A 21,902-nucleotide genomic window follows, 5' to 3' on the forward strand; every position below is an offset into this window, starting at 1 on the left:
GGGTGGGGGTGCCGGGCTGGGACCAGGGTGCTGTTCTGGCCATCACTGCACCCCCGCTCCCACTCAGTCCTGTGGGTTTGGCAAAGCAGCTGGCAGGGGCATTACGGTCCATTAGCAAAGGCGATGTTGCCGGGAGCCGAAGCGAGGGAGCGCGGAGCCCGGGAGGTGTGTGGGGCGGGGGCAGGCCTTCTCAGCTGCGGCGGCCTTTTGAGCAGGTGGTCAGCACGTGTGGGAGGGGCTGGAGGAGGGGCGGGTGGGAGGGAAAGGGTAGAAGGAGGATCCCGGCAACAGATGGCCCAGGCTGGGCTGGGGCTTTCAGACCAGAGGATGGGAGGGGGCTGGCCATCTGCACCTGGAGGCAGGCTGAAAGCTCCTCCATCCCCACCCCTCCCAGCGCAGAGAAAAGAGCCGGGAAGGGGAGCCGCTTTTATTCCGTCTGAAGTTTCAAACACCCTCCCCTACCCCCTCCCCAACACATAGAAAAGAGGGAGCGGAGAAGAAGGGGGAGAACGCAGCTGGTGGAGGGGTGAGGGCAGCAAAGGTGAGGGCTGCCTTCACTAACTCCCTTCCCCTTTCATTGGCCAGATAGATGGGAGACCTGAGGCAGAGGTGAGGGGCTCCCCATCTACAGGAGTCTGGATCTGCATGCCTACGCGCAGGGGGCCTAAGGCTCTTAAATGTGGACAAAAATAAGTTAATTCCTGGCGCAGAGTTCCTGGATGCCCGCTTTGGAGTGGGGAGAGGAGATGGGGGTGTGAAGCTGGGAGTTCCCTAGCCCAAGGGTTCCCCAGCTCCTAGGAAAGGAGTGAGGCAAGACAGGGAAGCCGGAGGGGGTGGTCTCCCAACCTGCAGGAGAATGGAAAGGAGACATCACAGCACCATCTCCCCTCCATGGCCTGCTTTGGGGCCAGAATCCCTGGATGAAGGCTGTCTAAGGGGTCTGACCAGGCATCCCCTTTGGTCAGGAGGCCGCAGGCAGCGGCTACGCCTGGCGACTGGCCCAGTAGCGGTGGTAGGTGTCCTGGAAGAGATCCCGGCAGGCGATGTGGGCACGGAGGCGGGCGCAGGCCAGGAAAGCCCCTGCCAGCTTGCGGTGCAGGGCGTAGGTCTCCTCGGGCGGTGGGCGCAGCCGGTGTCGCAGCAGCACGGGGATGAGGCCCTGCACTCGGCGGGCAGTGTCACCAGCCCCAAAGTCATAGGGGCCAGGGGTGGCGAAGGGTTCCCCCAGGATCATCACTGCCTCCACGTGGGCCTCCGAGAATGCCTGTGCATGGGGGAGAGCAAGAGGCACACAGGGTGGAGGGACGGGCCTCCACTCAACCCAGAAGGGACAAACCCCCTGGTCTCCCTTGTCCTTTCAACTGTAAACACAAGCCCCCCACTCCCTGATGAGTCGTAAGCAGACTCCCCTCCTTCTAGAGCCCCTAGGCCTCCCCAGAGTGGCCCTTTACTTCCTCTCAGAGCCTCAGTAGACAAGCAGCCCTCTCTCTCTCTATAACAAACAGCTCCACTTCCCCACCCCCAATAGCTACCAGCAGCCCCCCACTCCCTCCCTCTAGAATAAAATGGGACCCATTTCCTTCCGGTTTCTGAGTAGCAAAGCAGCCTTCATTCCCCCCACTCCTCCCCGGAGCCCCCCAGTAGAGATAAGCAGTCCCCAACCCCTCTCCAGTGTTTCCAACCTTGGTTTCAAAGCCTGTGAGGAATCTGAGATCCCGGGATTTCTGCAGGACCCGGTCTCTGTCTCCATTGGCTGCTGCCATCACCACCTGCGAAAATGGGTGTTTGGTAGAGGTCAAAGGCCAAGGGAGTGGGGTTCAAGGAGGGCTCTGGAAAACTGGCCTGTTACTCCCTACATTCTGGTCTACTTAAGCCCTCTCCCCTAGAAGCCGCTCCCTCCTCACCTTGCCCCTGTCTGTATCTCCTCCCTTGGGCCTGTTCCAGAGCCTGGCAGGGATGGAAACAGGGTAAGGGGGTGGTCAGGGGATTTTCCCACTTGGCCTAGAATGTAGAGCCTGCCTGGAAACTACAACAGTGAAACAGCTGGAGGAAAATAAATGTCAACTGTTATTCGTGGGTCCAAACACTCAACTGGACAAGGATGTGACCATGACCCAGAACTCCATCTGAGGTGGCCACTGGGCCATCTCTGTAACGGCCTGATTGATGTCTGTCTCCTGCACTGGGCTTTGCACCCCCAAGATGCCAGACTTGTAGCACGAGGCCTGGCATTCAGGTGGCCCTCAGTGAACCTGTTTGGCAAAGAAGCATGTGGAGCACCAGCCATGGGGGTGCGCGGGGAAAGCAGGAGTTGAGCTGAGGGCACGGACAGACAGAAGTGAGAGCCAGCCTGTCAGGGGTCCATCCCAACTCTGCCACTTGCTGGCTCAGAGATTTAGGGCAAGGCGCTCAGCCTTGGCCCTCGGCATCCTCATCTGTGGAGCTGGGACGATAGGAGGATTGTCCTCATGGAGGGGCTGTCGGGAGGCAGGAAGAGGTGTCTGTGGCGTGTGGTGGGCTGTGCCTGCATGTAGGGTCCGCCACGACCATGAGGAGCCATGACCGTGAGGAGCCACCGCTATCAGCAGATGGATGGTAAGGTCCCTACTTCATGGAACAGCAAGGCCAGGAGGGAAAACATTAACCACTTTCTCGGGAGGATGGGGAATATAGGATTCAATCTGACAGTTCCAGTCTGTCTCAGCTCCCCCTGCCCGAGCCTGTCTGGCCATCTGTCAGGCCTGTGGTCTTCGGGGACTGATGTGACAGGGCTTTTTTAAACTGGAAAAGGCTGGGGAGACCAGAGGAGAGCCAAATAGGCCTGGGGGCTGGGTTAGGGGAACACACAAGATGTCCCACCCACCCAGAGAGAAAGGCCTTGGCTTTGTGCATCAAGGGATTGGAAGAGAGGGCCTAAGGTGCCTCTGTATGTGTGTGTGCACATGTATGCGCACATGTGTGTATGCACAGGTTGGGGGTAGGGACTCCCAGCTCCTCTTTCCTGTCCCTATGTCAGGGGTGGCCCCACCATCCCTGAGTCCCCAAGCCAGAGCCCTGGGCCTTGTCCTCTACTCCCTTCCCTGGGCTCCCAGTCCCCCAGTCTCAGGAAGTTTTCTAATTCTGTCCCTCCCCTGCTCAAATCCCTTCTGGGAGTTCCCCCAGCACCTGGATAAAGTACAAGGTGCCCAGCATGGCTTTTCAGACTCAAGAGTGATTTGGCTCCAGCCTCATCGCTGGCTCCTGCTCCACCCCGCACCTGCTGGCCCAGTCAGAAATGAACTTCCTTTTGGTCCTCGAGGACTGACTATTCAAAATGTGGTTCCTATACCAGTCACTCTGGCATCAGCTGGGAGTGTGTTAGAAATGCAGCATCTTAGGCCGGACTCCAGAGCACGATCTGCACTGAACAGGCATGGGGGGCCGGTGGGTGTCTCACAGACACTGAAGTTTGAGAAGCGCTGCTCTAATGGGAATATCCCTTCTCTCCTCTTGGCCCTTGTATGTTTATCAGTTTGGGATACCCTCCTTGCCTCTTCCTGATTGGTCTCCTTGTCCCTCAGGTCACAGTCCTGATGCCTCTTCCTCCAGGAAGCTCTCCCTGACCCCCTAGGCTGGCCCAGGCTCCCCCTCTGGGCTCCTACCATCTCCTATGCTCCCCCATTCCAGCCCTGGCCGCTCTGGGTTCTTACTGTCTCTCCCTGTCCTGGGCTGTGAGCTCCATGAAGGCAGAGACGGGGCTGGGTTAGTCACCGGGTTGGTATTGCCCAGAACAGGGCTTGGCACAAGGGGTTGTCAGAGAATGCTGGAACTGATGAGTAAATGAGTAGCAGGCCCCCGTCAACTAGTCCATCTCAACAAATTAATGAGATGCCTTAGCTAGGTGGGTGGGAAGGACAGGCAGCAGATGTTCCTGAGGAGAAAGCTGCCCCTAAGGGAGCAGCCGGCCAGAGAGATATGTGAGTGTGAGGCTGAAGGCCTGGGACAGCCTGGGGTGTGTGGAGGTGGCAGGATGGCCACTGTGGGCCATCAGGGGCTAGTCAGGGTTCGGGAACATGGGCTCTGGGCCCAGGCTCCCAGAGTCTGAATCCCAGGTCTGCTGTCACCTAGGCCAAGTGATTTCACCTCTCTGAGCTCTAGTAACTTCATCTGTAAAGTGGGACTAAAAATGGTCTTAACCTGAGGCACCTAGGTGGCTCAGTCAGTTTAAGCCTCTGCCTTCAGCTCAGGTCATAATCTCAGGGTCCTGGGATTGAGCCCTGCGTCAGGCTCTCTGCTCAGTGGGGAGTCTGCATCTCCCTCTGCCCCTACCCCAACTTGTGCACCTGTCCGCGTGTGCTCTCTCTCTCTCTCTCTCAAATAATTTCTTTTAAATAAATACATTTTTTAAAGATCTTATTTATTTGGCAGAGATCACAAGTAGGCAGAGAGGCAGGCAGAGAGAGGGAAGCAGGCTTCCCTCTGAGCAGAAAGCCTGATGCGGGCCTCAATCCCAGGACCCTGAGATCATGACCTAAGCCGAAGGCAGAGGCTTTAACCCACTGAGCCACCCAGGTGCCCCAAAATAAATACATTTACAAAAAAAATAAAAGCCTAAAAATGGCCCTGACCCCACACAGTTACTCTGTGGTTTAAATCAGTTACCACATGGACAGCGCCTCAAACAATACCTGACATTATATTAAGGGCTTTTTATTTACTCATTATTACTATTAATATTATATATTATTTCTTAATTCCAGATACTGTATTTCTCCTTCTCACCCTCGCCTCAGTATCGGGCTTGAGGCCCTTCAAAGACCTCAGGGTTGGGGGGGACTCACCTCGATGTAATGGTCTGTGAATTCCGTCCCAAATTCCCGGCTTGCACCGAAGTCCAACAGGGTCACCTGGGACAAGGGATGGTGAGAGGGATGCTGGGAGTCCACCACCACTCCCCACCGGCTGAGGTTAGTGGGGGACCCAGGTCCATTCCCACACTGTGCCCCTCATCAGAATCCCTGCCCTGCTGACCCCCTGGATTCCTGGCCTCCCATCTCCACACTTCTTATCCACCCCCATATGAAACTGAAGGGACCTGGCTTTGTTGATTCTATCTTTATAATAATATGTTTTAGGCATAGAAAAAAAAAATCTAAAGAATAATAAAATATGGGGCACCTGGGTGGCTCAGTAGGTTAAGCCTGCGATCAAGCCCCACATCCAGCTCTCTGCTCATCAGGGAGCCTGCTTCCTTACCCCCTCTGCCTGCCTCTCTGCCTATTTGTAATCTATCTGTCAAATAAATAAATAAATAAAATCTTTAAAAAGAAAGAATAATAAAATATGTGGGGAAAAAATGAACATCCAAAATCCCAGCGGCCCACTTAAAATGTTCAATATTATCAAACCAGGTGGAGCCTCCCATGGACCCTGGCCTGATCCGACCTCCTCCGTCCTCTCTTCCAGGGTCACCACTTTCCCAGGATTATCATTACCAAACTATTATTTTTTGAAATTCCCATGTGTGCATTTCTACATTCTCTACATATGTGTGCACCTGTGAACAATAAGGAGGCATGCTACTATGTGTGTTTTAAAACTTCATATAAACAGTATTTATGATAGTTATCCTGCGGCTTATTCTTTGTGTCCAACATGGTTTTGCAACTTATCCCCGTTGCTATGTGCAGCCCTGGCTCATTCATTTTTTCTTCGCTGTGTAAGGACTTCATCATGTAAACACATCAAAGTATATTTATCTGGCCAGTGGACACTGTGGTTGTTTCTGGGTTCTGCTATTAGAAATAGTGCCCGATGGGTACATGTATGAGAGTTTTGCTAGGGCAGCGGAGTTCACACTATTGATCACAACCCACAGCAAGAAATACACCTTATAGGGGTGCCTGGGTGGCTCAGCCATAAAGCTTCTGCCTTTGGCTCAAGTCATGATTCCAGGGTCCTGGGATCGAGTCCCACATCAGGCTCCCTGCTCAGCCAGAAGCCTGCTTGTCCCTCTCGCACACCCCCTGTTTGTGTTTCCTCTCTCACTGTCTCTGTCAATTAAAGAAATAAAATCTTTAAAAAAGAAAGAAAGAAAGAAAGAAAGAAAGAAAGAAAGAAAGAAAGAAAGAAAGACACATTGTTTTTGGGCACCAGTACCCAGGCACACCCAAATATAAGGTCAAACAAAAGCATCCTGAAATAATATGGATCCCTCCCACCTGTGACATACTGTTATCTTCTATTCTATGGCTTTAAAACAAAAGATCCTGTTGAGACACAATAAATTGATGTCAGGACTCATCTCACCGCCCCTCTCATTCCAAGTTACAAAAATATTTCCTTGTGGTGTGAGCCTCACAGCGACACAGGCTATCTGTGCACTTGGCAAGGAGGGGGTGGCAAGGGACTGAGGCTGTGATGTGGGGCCACATCACACTCAGCAAAGGGCTCAGACTTGATCCTGAGGTGGACATGGAGCTATGAAAGGGACAGTTCAGCCAGGTTTCTGTTTTCAAAAGATCACTCTGGGGATGGGATGCATACAGACCATGTTAGAGAGCCGTTTGGCAGTCATGCTCACTGAGTCTTTCAATCCAAACTCTTACGCCAGGCCTTTGGCTACCCTGTGTCCTCTGCTGGGAACACTCTTCCCTTTTCTTCAGGTGGCCGTTCCCTTCTCATCTTTCAGGTTTCAGCTTTTTTTTTTTTTTTTAAGATTTTATTTATTTACTTGACAGACAGATCACAAGTAGGCAGAGAGGCAGGCAGAGAGAGGGGGAAGCAAGCTCCCTGCTGAACAGAGAGCCTGATGCCGGGCTCAATTCTAGGACCTTAAGATCATGATCTGAACTGAAGGCAGAGACTCAACCCATTAAGCCACCCAGGTGCCCCTGTTTTCAACTTTAATGGCACTTCCTTCGAGAAGCCTTACTTGACCTCACCTACCCTGTGCCGGGTCAGCCATTTCCCTGGCTCCCTGCAGCCCCCTGTGCCTCCCCTGTCACTGACCACTCCAACCTGCGCTTCCCCATCATGGTACTAACTACTCGGTCATCACTGTCTGGTCACGGGTCCCTCCACAGGACTGGGAACTCTGAGAAGGTGATGATCAGGGAAGTCTTGGCATCACTGTCAAGAGGCAGTAGATGCTTGGTGTGTTAAATGAATGACGGGTGTGGTAGCGATGACTAACTGCCTTCCTAAAGCTGTTGCCCCTAGGGAACCATTGCGGAGATTCCATTTCCCAACGTTCCTTGCACCTAGCCAGGCCGTGTGACCAGTTCTTACCAATGGAATGGTACGAGGGCGGGCAGCGGCGGAGATAATGTGTCACTGCTGGCAAAAGCAATTAGGCAGGGCGCTACCCTCTTAACCTCTCTTTCCCCCTTCACTGGAAGTAGAGCATTTCAAGGCCTAGGGGATGGTGCCATCACAGAAGGGAAGGAGCCTGGGTCCCTGAGTCACCATATGGAAGAGGGCCACTCCAGCCTTTCATGTGGGTCATAACTACTGTTGGGCTGAGCTACAGAAATACAGGAAACTGTCTCTTAAAGCAGCTAATGTACCATGAGCCACATCATAGGGAACCAACCTGGTGGCTGGAGGCATCATAGAGGAAGTTGGCCCAGTTGGGGTCTGTCTGCATGAATCGGAACTCGAACAGCTCCCGCAGACACAGCCTCAGGAGCTGGAAGCAGATCTGCAGTGGGGAGGAGTAACAGACATGTCAGACCCGTCGGCCCCTCTAGAGCACTCTCTAGCCAGGAGGCGGACTGTGGGCCCGCCAGCCCTGCCCAGGGGCAGCGCCCTCCCTACTGTCCCTCGAGCCCCTGTACCTCGTTCCGGATGTCCTGGCTCAAGCTCTGGCACTGGTCCAGGGGCACCCCTCCGGCCAGCTCCATGCCCAGCACCCGTGTTGTGCATAGCTCGTCAATCACAGCTGGTACCCGGAAGAAGGGATCATCTGCCAACAACTGCCTGGGGCAGAAGGGAGGGGAAGGGACAGGACTTCAAGCTTCAGGCCCCTGTGGCCCACCTTGAGGCCTCCTCTTCCTCCTCCTCTGAGAAGTGCTCCCAGAACAGTCTCTGTCTTGCCTTCCCTCCTCGCACCTGTCTAGCTTGAGTGATGGCCAATAGCTGGCCAGACTGACATTCATTCAGACACTTCATTCACTCATTCATCAGATTATCTCCATAGTGCTACTCTGCGCCTACCCCTAAGCTGGCTGCTGTTGGAGCCCCAGTTACCATTTCCCTACTGGGAGCACTTCTATGACTTCTGGTTGCTCCAGTATAGAGCTCAATGTATTAAGCTTGATGAACGTAATTTTTTTTTTTTAAGACTTTATTTATTTGACAGACAGAGATCACAAGTAGGTAGAGAGACAGGCAGAGAGAGAGGAGGAAACAGGCTCCCTGCTAAGCAGAGATCCCGATGCGGGGCTCAATCTCAGGACCCTGGGATCATGACCTGAGCCAAAGGCAGAGGCCTTAACCCACTGAGCCACCAAGACGCCCCTGACCATTACTTTTTCATCAATTTATTAATTAACCAACCCAAAAAAGAATTGCTGATATACCAATCTCCAAGTCCATAGTGATATTCATTGGCCACTCCTTGGAGGCATTACTTTGAATACTGGTTAATACTAACTTCTTCTTGGGACACCTGGGTGTCTCAGTTGGCTAAGTGTCTGCCTTCAACTCAGGTCATGATCCCAGGGTCCTGAGATCAGGTCCTGCATCAGGCTCCCAGGGAGCCTGCTCAGGGAGCCTGCTTCTCCCTCTACCTGCTGCTCCCCCTGCTTGTGTGTGCGCTCGCGCACACTCTCTCTCTCTGATAAATAAATAAATAAATAAATAAATAAATAAAATCTTGAAAAAAGAAAAATACTGCGGCGCCTGGGTGGGTCAGTGGGTTAAGCGTCTGCCTTCGGCTCAGGTCATGATCCCAGGGTCCTGGGATCGAGCCCCGCATCAGGCTCTCTACTCAGCAGGGAGCCTGATTGCCCCTCTCTCTCTGCCTGCCTCTCTGCCTACTTGTGATCCCTGTCTGTCAAATAAATTAAAAAGAAAAAAATACTGACTCCTTCTTGGTGTCTGTCCCTGAATGGGACAATGCGGGGTGACAGAGCAGTGAATGAGTTCTGGGCCTGCCCTCCAGACACCAGAGACCGCACTCTAACAAAAACACACACAGACCAATAATAGACTGAGTTCAGTGTAAGATTTGGGAGGCAAAGAATATGAGCAAGATCCATGGCTGAGACCTATGGGATGATTGGGGCTGGGGGCAGGGGGGTGGGGAGGGCCAGGGGAATGATCCAGGATTTATTCTAAGGGCACTGGGAAATCCTGGAGGGAACGGGGCTACCAGATCCCCCAAAGGACTGCCCTGGCCCAGCCCACTTCATCCTCTTCTCTTCATCGTCCGTCGGTCCCACTTAGGAGCTTGTATTTTTGTCCTTGTTTGTAAAATCTCTGATGCTCATCCTGGGCCAGGCCCTGAGCCAAGCATTTAATTAACACAATCCCCTTCCCTCCCTCACTCTCCTATGAGGATGCTGCTCTCCTGAGGGTGCAGATTCAGGCCACCCAGCCAGTTAAGGGCTGACCTGGGACTGGATCCCACTTCTGGGTCCAGGGCCCATTCCGGGAATCACCGCCCTCTGCTGTCCCTTCTCTCGCTCTGTATCTACAGCCCTTGGCTCAGGGCACCCACGGGCCATGCAGCAGAGGACCTCCTGGAGTGTAATTAACTGCTGGACACCACAAAGCTTTGAAGATACAACCACTTTGTTCCCCTGTAATGAAGTTCATTCATTTTCGCTGCTATATGACATTCCGCTGGTGAGCGGACCGTTGTTTATTATATACCTTGCTGAATTCAATAGATTTGAGTTGGGTCTAGTTTGGGGCGACTGCTGCTCAGAGCGTTCTAGAAAAGGCTGATGGTGTATACCAGCCTAAGTGTCCCTACAACATCTGTTTAGCAAGGAGGGCGTTTACAGGGTTGCATATGGATGCTGGGCCTTAGTGAGGCCAGACTGTTCTCCAGTCTGGTTTGCTGATGGCAAAACCTCCTCCTTCCCACAGCAGATAAGAGATGACCTGGAGCCCCGTTCTCTCCCACCGGTGATACTGTCGGACTGTTAATGCTTTGTCCGTCCATCGGTGTGAGGGTATCTCATGCCTGCTGACAAATCCATCTCCCCCACCAGACTATAGTGGTCATGCATCCCATTTGAAAGATGAGAAAACTGACAAGAGAGAGAAAGTGACGTGCCCAAGCTCACAGAGGACACAGGGGATAAATCAAGTCAGAAGTGAATGGAGGGAGGAGGGATGAGCAAATGAAGAGACACAGGAGATTGCTGGCTCTACCCCAGGCCTCCAGCTGCCAGTGGCTGTGGAAGGATCCACTTCCCACTCATCCCGGGAGGGGAGCTAGGGGTCCTGGGCGGCCCTCAGGGTGCTCAGCTCACCTGAAGCTCTGGGCACAAGCCGCTTCACGACGGTAGTCACACTCCCAAGCCAGTTCCTGCTGCAAGGCCCGCAAACTCTGCTCAGCGAACAGGCCTGAGGGGACAGCCATGTCGGGCAGGGAAGGCCATAGCCTGTCCCCATCATGACAGCCTCCCCCCTGGGCTTTCCATTCAGGGATGTCTTCTCTTGCCAGTCATGTCTCTCGCTGTCTGTCCTCATCCCTCACACCTTCTCCCCCAGGCCTTTTACCACATCATCTACCCACCCTCACTCACCTCCACTCCATCCCTCACACAGCTGCGGCCTCTCCTGCAGTCTCCCCCCTGGGGTCTCTTTCTCGGGCACTCGTGCCAGGCTCCAGGCATCTCTTTCACAGTCCCACATGCCACTGACCCTGTCTCTTTTTCATCATTTCTCATACTGTTCTCAGGGCCTCAAAATCTTACTTCCATGGAGGTCCCCTTCCTCGCCAATACACACACACAAGGTCCCGCTTACACACCCTTCCTGCTTCTGTGGCTCTTTTCCAGACCTCCAGGCCCTCTCTGGATGCCCTGTGTGTCTGTTTCTGACACATTTCAGTGTGGGCTTCTGTCTCTGGGTCAGTCAGAATGTCTGTTTGTCTTTTTCTCATACGTTCAGACTGTCTGGGCTCTCCCTGCCTGGGTGTCCCTTCTTTCTGTCTCACACTCATGGACTTGCACATTCACCAGCGCTCACACCTAAGAGCACACCCTGCCCCCAGCTGGCCTCTCCCCACCCCATCAGCCCCACTTTCTCCCTGCAGGGGGTCCCTCCCGCAGTCAGGGATGAAGTGGCCCCTCACCCTCGGGCAGGGCCACACTCATCTTGAGCACCGCCAGCAGGTTCTGGACATCACTCTGGATGCTCTGGGCCACGCCTGGGTACTGTGAGCAGGGAGGGAAGGAGGGCAGGAGTCATGCCTCTGGGACCCCAGGGTGCCCTCTCCCACCCCTGCCGCTCCCCCCTCCCCCGCTCACCTGGATCTTCACGGCCACCTCCGTCCCATCCCTCAGTGTGCCCTGGTGCACCTGCCCGATCGAGGCTGCAGCAAAGGGCACCTCCTCTAAAGAGGCTACCTTGGCCTGCCAGTCCTTGCCAAGCTCCTCTTCGAGAACTTTCTGTAGACAGTGGTTGAAACAATCATCGTTGCAATTAAGGACAGGGAGATTTATGGGCTGGAACCTGTCCACGGTGGCTCTGGGAGGGGCAGTCATGACCCAGGGCCACAGGGCCAGTGAGCAGAGAGATCAGAAGGCAGGCAGGCAGCTCGATCAGGATTCTGCACCCTCACCCAGTCACTAGAACAGTTCGTGTCTTGGACACTTACTTGGGGCTGGGCACTGTGCCAACCTACTCACAGACAAAATCGCTTTTAATTAAGAAAACTAGTACTGGGGTGCCTGGGTGGCTCAGTCAGTGAAGTGTCTGACTCTTAATTTCGGCTCAAGTTACAATCTCAGGCTATGAGATCGAGCCCTGCATCAGGCTCTGTGCTCAGTGCAGAGTCTGCTTGAGGTTGTCTCTCCTCCGCCCCTCCCCCACTGGCCCCACTCGCATGTGTGCTCTCTCTTAAGTAAATAAATCTTTTAAAATAACTAGTAATAGGGGCGCCCGGGTGGCTCAGTTGTTAAGTGGCTCCTTTTGGCTCAGGTCATGATCCCAGGGTCCTGGGATTAAGTCCCACATCGGGCTCCCCGCTTGGCGGGCAGCCTGCTTCTCCCTCTCCTGCTCCCCCTGCTTGTGTTCCCTCTCTTGCTGTCTCTCTCTCTGTCAAATAAATAAATAAAATCTTAAAAAAAAATAAAACAAACTAGTACTAATAACAGTCAGAACTTGCTTTCACTTGTGGTGTGTCAGGGTCCCTTTCCCAGTGCTTTACAAATACTCACTTATATAACCCTACAATGCAGGGGTTCCTATCACTATGGCCAGTTACAGATGAGGTAACTGAGGCACAGAGAGGTGAGGCCACATGTCTGAGATTATGCAGGCAGGACCGGGCAGAGCCAGGATTTGAATGCACAAAGTCCAGGCCCCTAACCACTGCACCCCCTGCCTCTTTGGCAACTGTGATGGAGCCCTGAGCCTGCCCAGGACTGCATGAAGTACTCCACGTCATTCTCTCATGTCATCAACTCAATAGCTCTCTGAGATGTGTGCTTTAGTGATGCCCATTTTACAGCTGGGGAAACTGAGGCTTCAGCAAGGAAGCCAGGGGCAGGGGTGGGGGCAGGCTGGCAGAGCCCGCCTCCCTCACCAGGCTTCCCTGATGGGGCACTCACCAGCATCTGCCAGCGGGGCATGAAGTCAGCGCTCTGGCGGACGCGCTCGAAGATGCGTTGCAGCTGAGGACTGATGAAGCTGTTATCTGGGGAGATGGGGGTGTGGAATGAGGGAAGCGGTGAGGGAGGAGGCAGGGAGGGTCCCCTTTGGGGGTTATCTGAAGTCAGAACTTGCAGGTGGGTGGGAGTGCTGAAGGAGTGAGGTCAAGAGTCAGGGGTTGAGGGTCATGGCGTACCCTGGATGCTGAGCATTTGGCCAACCTTGAGGGCGGCCCCCCGCACTGTACACAAGGTCTGCACAATCCGCTCGGCATTGGCCTCTGACAGGAAAGGGCTGGAGCCTGGCCGGGAGCTGCTCTCTGGGGTGGAGAGAATAATCACTGGTATTACACCCACAGAAGAAGTCATTATAGCATCACTGCATAACCCCCAGGATGGCTAAAATGAAACCAACAATACCAAGTGTTGACAAGGATGTGGGGCAGCCTAAACACCCATAAAGCTGATGAGCGTCGTGGCTCAAATCCTTTGGGAAGTTTCCAGTACAGCACATGCCTACAGCCAATGTCACTTCTCTCCTAGGTATGTACCTAGGAAAAGGCAGATGTGTGTCCACTGACAGTTATCCCAAGATGGTTCACAGCAGCACTATTCATAATGGTCCCTAGCTGGAAATAACCTAATGACTGTCAACAGAATGAACAAAGGCATGCTGGGAGAGTCAGAGTGTCTCCTACAGCACTGAATATACGACCTCCCTCTAACCACAGCAATACAGAGGCATCCCTCCGACAGAATGCTGAGCAAATGCAGCCAGATAAGTATGAGGACATGCTCTCTGATTACACTGGTATAAAGAGCAAAACCAGTCAAAATTAATCTTGGGGGTCAGAAGTCCAGAGAGTGGTTTCCCTTGGTGGGGATGAGTAGCCAAGACAAGACAGATAGGAGCTTCTGGAGGAGACAGTGATTCTCAAAGTGTGGTTCTGGGAACCCTGAGAGTCCCCAAGACCCTTCAGGAGGCTCTGTGAGATCAAAACTATTTTCATAATCATATGAATGTTATTTGCCTGTTTTTACTCTCATTCTCCCATAAAGGCTCAGTGTAGTTTTCCCAGAAACTCCATGACCTGGGATGATGCCATTGCTCTGATGACTGATGGAATGCATGTGTGTGTGTATTCATGCATTCAAAAAATATCTTTTCTCCTGAAACTAATATTACACTATATGTTAACTAATTAGAATTTAAACAAAACTTGAAACAGAAAAAAATTGTTTTAACCTCTAATGCACTAAATATCCATAAATATAACCCCAAAATATATACAACCAGGTTCTTTGGGGTCCTCATTCTATTTTTTATGGCCATGTAATTCACAAACCAGGTAACTCACCAATTTAAGGCATATAGTTCAATGGCTTCTAGGACATTCAGAGCTGTACAACTATCACCACAAGCAATTTTGGAACATTTTCCAGCCCCAAAAGAAACCCCGTATCTATTACCAGTCACCCCCCCTTTTCTCCCAACCACCTGCTCCAGCATCCCCAGGAACCATTAATCTGAACTCTCTATGAATATACTTGTTCTGGACATTTCCTATGAATGGGATCATACGGTATGTGTCCCATTGTGTCTGGCTTCTTTCACTTAGGATAGTTTTCGAGATTCATCCACATTGTAGCAGCGATCAGCACTTCATTCCCTTTTCTTTCTTTCTTTCTTTTTTTTTTTTTTTTTAAGATTTTTACTTATTTATTTGACAGACAGAGATCACAAGTAGGCAGAGAGGCAGGCAGAGAGAGAGGAGGAAGCAGGCTCCCTGCTGAGCACAGAACCTGAGGTGGGGCTCGATCCCAGGACTCTGGGATCATGACCTGAACTGAAGGCAGAGGCTTTAACCCACTGAGCCACCCAGGCGCCCCGATTCATTCCCTTTTCTAGCTGAACAGTATCCCCCTGTGTGACTATTCGATATTTTGTTCATTTATTTCTACGTTGTAAGGGTGTGCAGGGATCCTGAGATGGCCAAGTTTGCCAACTGCTGTCTCAGGGTTTCCTGATCTGGGCACACAGATGTATCCATTTGGTGAAAATGAACCGAGCTATATGCTTAGGAGATGTGCCTGGCTCTACATGCAGATTATAGGATTATTCAATAAAGCATTTATTAAGCTTTTATTTAGTTGATAAAAAAATTACTGAGCTCTTTATCTAGCTAGGGCTCACTCTGTGTAAAGCAGAATTCCAAGTGTCTCTGTGGCTTCCCTGGCTGAATCCCCACAAGGAGCCCAAAAGTAAGAACTACCAATGCCTCAGTTTTCAAGGTGAGGAAGCAAGACATTCAGAGAGGTACAGAGCCTGGCTGGGGGTCACACAGCACAGAGGTGGCAGGACAGGGGACAGACTCAGTTTGGGCTTACCTCAAGCCTAATCCTCCACTTCCACCCACCTTTTTATTTTGGGGAGAAAAAAAAATCCAAATGAACAGAAAAGTCACATGCCCAGTATCACGGACACCCGCGTATCCAGCTCAAACTTTTTTCCCCCCAATTCAAACTGTTGACCTTCAGCCTCACCTGCATAATTTATCTGTGTGTATGTGCCCAAACACTCGCCCTTATTTTTCATGGGCCCACTTCATGCAGTTGCATACAAACTGTGCTAAAAATAAGGATATTCCCCTATTCAATCACAGTGCCATCACTGTGCCTATAAAAATGAACACGAATTCTCTCCTATCTGCTCTTCAGTCCAAATTCAGATGTTCCTGGGGGACAAAGGAACTCCCCAAAAGGCTTTGATAGTCATTTTTTCTCAGGCTGCCATTCTATCACGGGTCACACATTCCATTTGTCAGTTCCTATGGCCTTAGTCTCTTTTTCATCCAAAACATCCAACCCGATTTTTGCTTCCAGACGTGAGCTTGTTGGGAAATCTTAGCCACCAGTGCTAATCTCTACTCATGTCTTTCCGTTTCTGTTGTCCACAGACACTGCCCACCCCCAGACACTCCTATTCTCAGCTTTCCTCTCCTGCTCTGAGTTTTAGGAACTCGACTCCCAATTCTTTTTCTTACACAACAGGCTTCTGCTCCTCATGACCCTGACGGCAGCTTCATGATGACCCTGAGACGGGGGTATATGATCATCCATTTTCCAGATGAGAAAACGGGGCTTGGAAAGGTGAAGCCACTCAGCCCAGGTCACGTAGCAAAGCTAGAATCTGAACCCAAGCAGTGTGGTTCACTCACTCACCTGATGGTAGACGTCCTCCCAGCAGAGACTTCTTGGCCACCTCTGCCAGTGCTCCCAGTCCCAAGCCCACAGCAAGTCCTGGGGAATGAGACAGGAGTCTGGGTGCCTGCCTGCCCCCGGGCCTTGTTACCTGACCCCCGACTGCTCTCAGCCTCTCCCTAAGCAACCTGTCTCCCAGCTCTTTGCTGGCAACTCTCTGGTTCTCTCTTGTCCCCAACTCAGTCTCTTACTTACTCTCTCCCTGCCCAGAGTTCCCTTCGAGGTGCGGCTACCTCTTTCTGCATCACTCTGTCCATGTCTGTCTCCTGGGTCAGCAGTTCTCACCCCTGGCTGCACATCTGAGTCATGTGAGGAGCTACAAGGCCCACCCAGGTACAATAGGAAGTTGAGAAGTTGAGGTTCTATGGTCTGAAATGAGCCTTAGAATTTACATATATATATATATATATATATATATATATATATATATATAAATTTTTTTTAAGCATCCTGGATGATTCTACCATGCAGTTAAGGGTAAGAAAGCCCCGAAATGATCTCCCTGGGTCTCTGTCTTCCTATGACTCCCATTTCTCTGTTCACACTTTTCTTCATGCTCACCTCTCCTTGCCTAAGTTGGGTTTTCTCCGTCTCTCTGCCTCCCTCCATCTGGCATACCAGTTCAGCCCTCCTCTCTCTGTCCTTTTGATGTTATCTCTCTGGCTTTGATTTCCTCTTCCTCCTCTATCTCTTTGTCAATAAGACATCTTGAGTCTCTGCCTCTTTCACTGTCACCATCTCTGCAAATCATCATAGCAGCATTTTCTGGGTGCTTGCTACACACCAGGAACCATCCCTGGTGCCTTAGAGACACATAAACTCATTTTATCCTTACAGAAGGAAACCGAGGCTCAGAGAAGTTAAGTAACTTGTCCAGAGTCACAAAGCAAGAGTATGGCAGAATCACCCCTGGAACTCTGGGCAGCCTGATATCAAAGCTCTGACCACTGCATTTAACTTCCTCTTTATACTGTGAATCAGTATCATTAAAATTTGAACCATAATCCACACTAAAGAAAACATATGCATTATAACAGTACATATACATATATTTCATGAAATAAGAACTTCCTTTCTTTTTTTTTTTTTAAGATTTTATTTATTTCTTTGAGAGAGACAGAGCACAAGCAGACGGAGGGGTAGAGGAAGACAGAGAAGCAAACTCCCAGCAGAGCCTGGGGCTCCATCAGAGGACCCTGGGATCATGACCTGAGCCAAAGTCAGATGCTTAACACCCTGGCCACCCAGGCACCCCATTCTATTCTTTTTTAATGCTGGTTGCAACCCCCTGAATTATTTCATGCAGACTGTGACCTGAAGTTTGAAAACTCCTGCTGCATAACCTGGCGTCAAGTCACTTGGCTTCCCTTTGCCTCTTCTATACGGTGTTTCCTCATCTATATGGTGGAAATTAACACGCACCAAATTCAGGACAGAAAGATCGAGTGTACATGAGGCCTTGCATGTGCTCGCTTCGGCAGCACATATACATGAGGCCTTGCACATTCCATGTGCCCAATAAATGTTACCTTCCTCTCTCTTTCTCTTGGCTTTGCAGGCCTTTGCCTTCCTTCTCTTTCCATCTCTCACTCCTCTCCCTGTCTCTGATTCACCCTCTCCCCCTTGTTTCGTTCTATAAACATGGCCTCCTCTGATCTAGGTTACAATCTCCCACAGTCACACCTACCCCCAAAGTTGGCCAAGCGGCTGACGCGGGAAGCAGGCACCTTGCGTTCTCGAGAGCGGTCGCTCAGCTGGGAAATGGGGAGAAGGTCTGAGGGTGGGAAGGTGAGCACAGCACCCAGGGAGTCCAACCAACCTGCCACCATACCCTTCCCCAAGCTTGGGAGGCCAGCTGCCTTCAGGGGGTGCTGCTGAATGGGTGGGAGACAATGATACCTGGGGCCGGGGTGTCTTCCTGATCCGGGCCTCCCGTATCCTGCGAATGTCCTCCTCACCCAGGCCTCTGCCAAGCCCATCCTTATGAAACATTTGGGGCCGAGAACCCCCACATGGCCCCTGCAAGAAAAGTGGATATTGGTAAGGAGTGGAGTACATGGTATCTGCGTGGCCCTTTTGGAGCCCCCCCCCCCCGTCATTTTACACCCTAAAACCTCCCCCAGCCTCTCCCCCTTGGAGACACCTCTCCAGGCTCTTACCCACCAGTGGGGCCCAGGCCCCAGGGCCCCACAAGGCAAACCGACAGTCCGTCCCAGCTGTCCACAGGTCCCCCGCAGTAAGCCCCCCACCTCCAGCCACATCGCCTGGGGGAGAAGGGAGGGATTACTCGGGTAGGGGTTAGCATTGACCTCCCCGCTTTGCCCTCGTCTTTGCTAAGGCCTCACATTTCTCTGTGTCCACCCTAAGATTCCCACCCACTAAAGACTTCCTTTCCTGTTTAATAGTTCCCCCAGTTTCTCCTGGTTCCCTCTTTGGTTGCTAGGAATCCGTAGCTCTTCCTGTGCACCTCCCAAAACCCATTTTCGCCCTGTCCCACTCCCCGCCGTTGCTAGGGTCCTCCCCCGTTGCTAGACACCCACAGATTCTCCAGGGCTACCTCTCCACTCCTCTGAGCCCCCCTAGTTGCTAGGCACTGCCTTCCTTTTTGTTGCTAGGCACCCACAATTCCTACCCCCTACACCCCAGCCGCCCATTACTGGGCACCTCCCCCCGTTGCTAAGCACCCACTGCTCCCAGGATCCGGGTCCGCTACTAGTGGGAGCCTCTCGCGCTTCCGGGAGTCTCTGCACACCTCCCCCCTCCGCTGAGCTAGCCAATGGCGGAGTAGCACCTCACTGACTGGCGCGTAGCTTGCCCCGCTGTGCGTCAGGGGCGGGACTAGGGGCGTGGCCTGAAGGTGGGCGTTGGGGCTTGCTGGGACTGTTGGGGCACCCCGGGAGCCGCGCACGTGCGTGCGGTTTTCTGCCTTTCCCCGCACTTCAGAGTGCCTTGTGCATGGCAGACCTTTCTTTAACCCCCACACCGTCGTTTTTGCAAACATCCCTTACGAACTCCGCATCTCTTCTCTGCACGAACATCTTGCCAACCTACTTTCTTATTTTTAAGCCCAACAGACTGGACGTCTTTCCTTTGAACACACATCTTCCCAGCAAACGTTTCCCTTGCTCCGGGAGCCCCTCCACTTTGCACATCAATCCTCCGCTTCAAACACCCACATGCTGGCACCCATCTTCTTCCCTCGCGCATATAAACACACACGCCTTGCTTGCCAACTGCCCCCCCCCATACACCTTCACACTCAGCCCTTTGCACACTGCTCCCCGCTTCTCTCATACACTGATCTCTCTCCGCTCCCCGCCCACCCGCGGGATGGTGTGAGTGGGAGCCCTCTGTTTCCTGTAGGCCTGACATTTCCCAGAACACACTCAGCCAAGATTCCCAGTGCTGAGTCAGGAGCCCTGGCATCCCAGAAAACCAGCTCCCAGCCCATCTGGGTGTCTGTTTGGGGGGCGGGGGTAGGGCAGACGGGCCTAAATCCTGCTCCCCCAACAATAGGCTGACTCACCCCTCCTCACAGTCTGGAATAGAAGCAGCTTGCTGGGGCATCTCTCCCACCACTGGGAGAAGGAAGGATGTGACAGGAGGGATGGGACACTTTCCTCACAGAACCCTCCCCACCCCCAACTGTCTAACCCTTTTGGTTGGAAGTCTGACCTCCCTGTCTCTCTGTGCTGTGACCTGAGAAGATCCCCAACTCTTTCTGGACTTCTTCCCAGTCTGTGTGACTTGTTAGAGGGCTCCTGTATGATTCCTCACTGGTCTGTGAAGAGATGACTCACTTTAGAGCCTTAGGTCTGTACCCAATGCACCCCCCACCATGACTCAATTTCAGGACAAAACACCCCCTGTCACCCTCCAGACGTAAGGGTCTGACTCAGGAGCCGGGTGACAGCAAACCCTTGGGGGCAAAAATATATAAAAAGCACCTATGTCAATAATTAACCCTATAGAACTGTGGCTGGTGCCAAGGCTTCCCCTTTATGAGGTCATATCAAAGGCTACAAGCAAAGGCTAGAGGATAGCAGATTTCTGAGCCTCAGTGTTCCGCCTGTAAAATGGGGCTGTGTCGTCTGCTTAGTGTTAGAGAGAAAGAAGTGCAGGGAAATAGTGTCTGTAACGAGTTTCTCACAGGACCTGGTACAGAACAAGAGCTCTACACATGAGAGAAATTTATTCTGGAATGGTCATTCTTTCCATTTCTTTCCAAATGGTCATTCTAAGTAAGAACTTAGCATGTACTTTTCTAATGCACACAGCAAAGAAAATCCAGGCAAAAATATTTGCTCTCTTGGTGCTGGCTTCTGATGAGGGCCAAAATTAAAAAAATTAATAAATAACTATATTTAATAAGGTGATATGTGTTAAAGAGAAAAATAAATCAGGAAAGGGGGGGCAAGGAGTAGAGAGATTTTGAGTTTAAACAGATGTTTGAATGGTCAGGGCAGACCTCACTGAGGAGATAACTGAACAGGAGATAACAGTAACATTTGAACAGAGACCTGAAAGAGGCAGGGAGGGAGCTATTGGAATATCAGAGGGAAAAACATTCCAGGCAGACAGAACAACCAGTGCAAAGGCCCTGTGGTGGAAAATATCTCAGAGAAATAGCAAAGAGGCCAATAGGCATAGTTAGTGAAGGGGAAAGAGAGGAGGTCTGCAATGTAACTAGAGGCAGATCACTTAGGGGTTAGTGAGTTACAGAGAAGACTATGGCTTTTACTCTGTGGGTTGAGAACCATGGAGGGCTCTGAGTAGAGGAGGACATGATCCCATTTAGAGAAAAAACTCTGAACTTCTGGCTTTTTCTCTCACATCCCCAGCCTCAAAAGCAAGTTCTATCACCCTGTAGGGACCGTGGGCCTGAGTTCAAATCTACACAACTTAGATTTATGATCTTGGACTCACTGCTTTGTCTTTCTCTGCCTTGTTTTCCTGTTTGTGCAAGAGAATGACGATGATCCCTACCCCACAAAAGTTGGGCATAAACTGTTAAGTACAGCAGCTGGCACAAAGCAAGTAAACAAATGTAAATGTTGTAAATTAATAAAACTCTCGTAACTCCTGTGAGGAAATTATCCCCCACTATCCCCTTTTTGCAGAGATGAGAAAACAGAGGCTCAGAGGAGTCTGCGGGGAAAGAGCACCCCAGAAGTGACTGCTAAAGCCGAGATTTGAAGCCAGGCATCCTAGCTTCGGAGTTAAGGTCCTGGCTTGCCCCTCATCTAACCTCACCTTTAGACAAATTCTTTCATGGCTCTGGGCCTCAATAACCCTGTTGGTAAAAATGCTTGGCTCTTGTGGCATCGAACACACGTTTTCTGAAACAATAAAATAATATTATGTATCCTCATTTTACAGGTGAGAAAATTGAGCCTGGGGCTGGGGCAGGAGGGAGGGAAAGTAAGTCACACACTGCAGGTAACACTGCTAGTCAGTGGGGAGGCTGGTCTTGAACCCAGGTCCAAAGGTTTTCCAAGTCTTTGAAAGTCAGTCCGTGCCCCATCGGAAGAATGGGCGCGCTGCTGGACTCATCATCGAGGATTACAGGAAGGCTAAACTGGTCACTCGAGGGTGTAGGAAGGTCGGATTAGTTGCGGGGGTCTAGGAAGGGGTTCCCACCGCCCCGCAGCCAGGACACCAGTGGCTCACACCCAACCTCGACCAGCTTTTCGAGCTCTTGGACAGGAACCTCTCCAACAGGACACCAACCTCTCCAACCTCCTGGCACCAGGCAAAGCACGTCCCCCTGGCGTCACGTCCGGGGCGGGGCCTCGGGGCTTTCCCGGTTGGGAGGGGGGCAGAGTATCG

The 21,902-nt window shown here is 51.8% G+C and overlaps 1 protein-coding gene and 1 long non-coding RNA gene across 5 annotated transcripts; one reads left to right on the forward strand and one right to left on the reverse strand.

Moving 5' to 3' along the window:
* Positions 1-412: 412 nt before the first annotated feature.
* Positions 413-21,829, reverse strand: COQ8B (coenzyme Q8B). 4 transcript variants are annotated; one of them, XM_082709302.1, is made up of 17 exons: positions 21,804-21,829; positions 21,327-21,412; positions 19,749-19,854; positions 18,233-18,337; positions 17,973-18,092; positions 17,761-17,827; positions 16,035-16,112; positions 13,010-13,132; positions 12,774-12,859; positions 11,469-11,609; positions 11,294-11,375; positions 10,467-10,560; positions 7,818-7,959; positions 7,574-7,681; positions 4,821-4,886; positions 1,683-1,769; positions 413-1,264 (listed from the first exon to the last, which is right to left on the reverse strand). In XM_082709302.1, exons 4-17 carry the CDS (start codon positions 18,332-18,334, stop codon positions 983-985), a joined length of 1,578 nt encoding a protein of 525 aa, XP_082565428.1. In that variant the 5' UTR covers positions 18,335-18,337; positions 19,749-19,854; positions 21,327-21,412; positions 21,804-21,829; the 3' UTR covers positions 413-982. The 4 variants fall into 4 exon arrangements, with proteins under 4 accessions (XP_082565428.1, XP_082565426.1, XP_082565427.1 ...); XM_082709300.1 differs by lacking the exons at positions 19,749-19,854; positions 21,327-21,412; positions 21,804-21,829 and adding an exon at positions 18,762-18,844; XM_082709301.1 differs by lacking the exons at positions 19,749-19,854; positions 21,327-21,412; positions 21,804-21,829 and adding an exon at positions 18,758-18,826.
* LOC309852533 lies at positions 21,567-21,828 on the forward strand. Its single transcript, XR_014305232.1, has 2 exons — positions 21,567-21,665; positions 21,760-21,828. It is a non-coding gene; the product is annotated as an uncharacterized lncRNA (long non-coding RNA).
* Positions 21,830-21,902: the final 73 nt, after the last annotated feature.

Source organism: Mustela nivalis, assembly GCF_964662115.1.
Source record: "Mustela nivalis genome assembly, chromosome: 18".
NCBI classification, from domain to species: Eukaryota; Metazoa; Chordata; class Mammalia; order Carnivora; family Mustelidae; genus Mustela; species Mustela nivalis.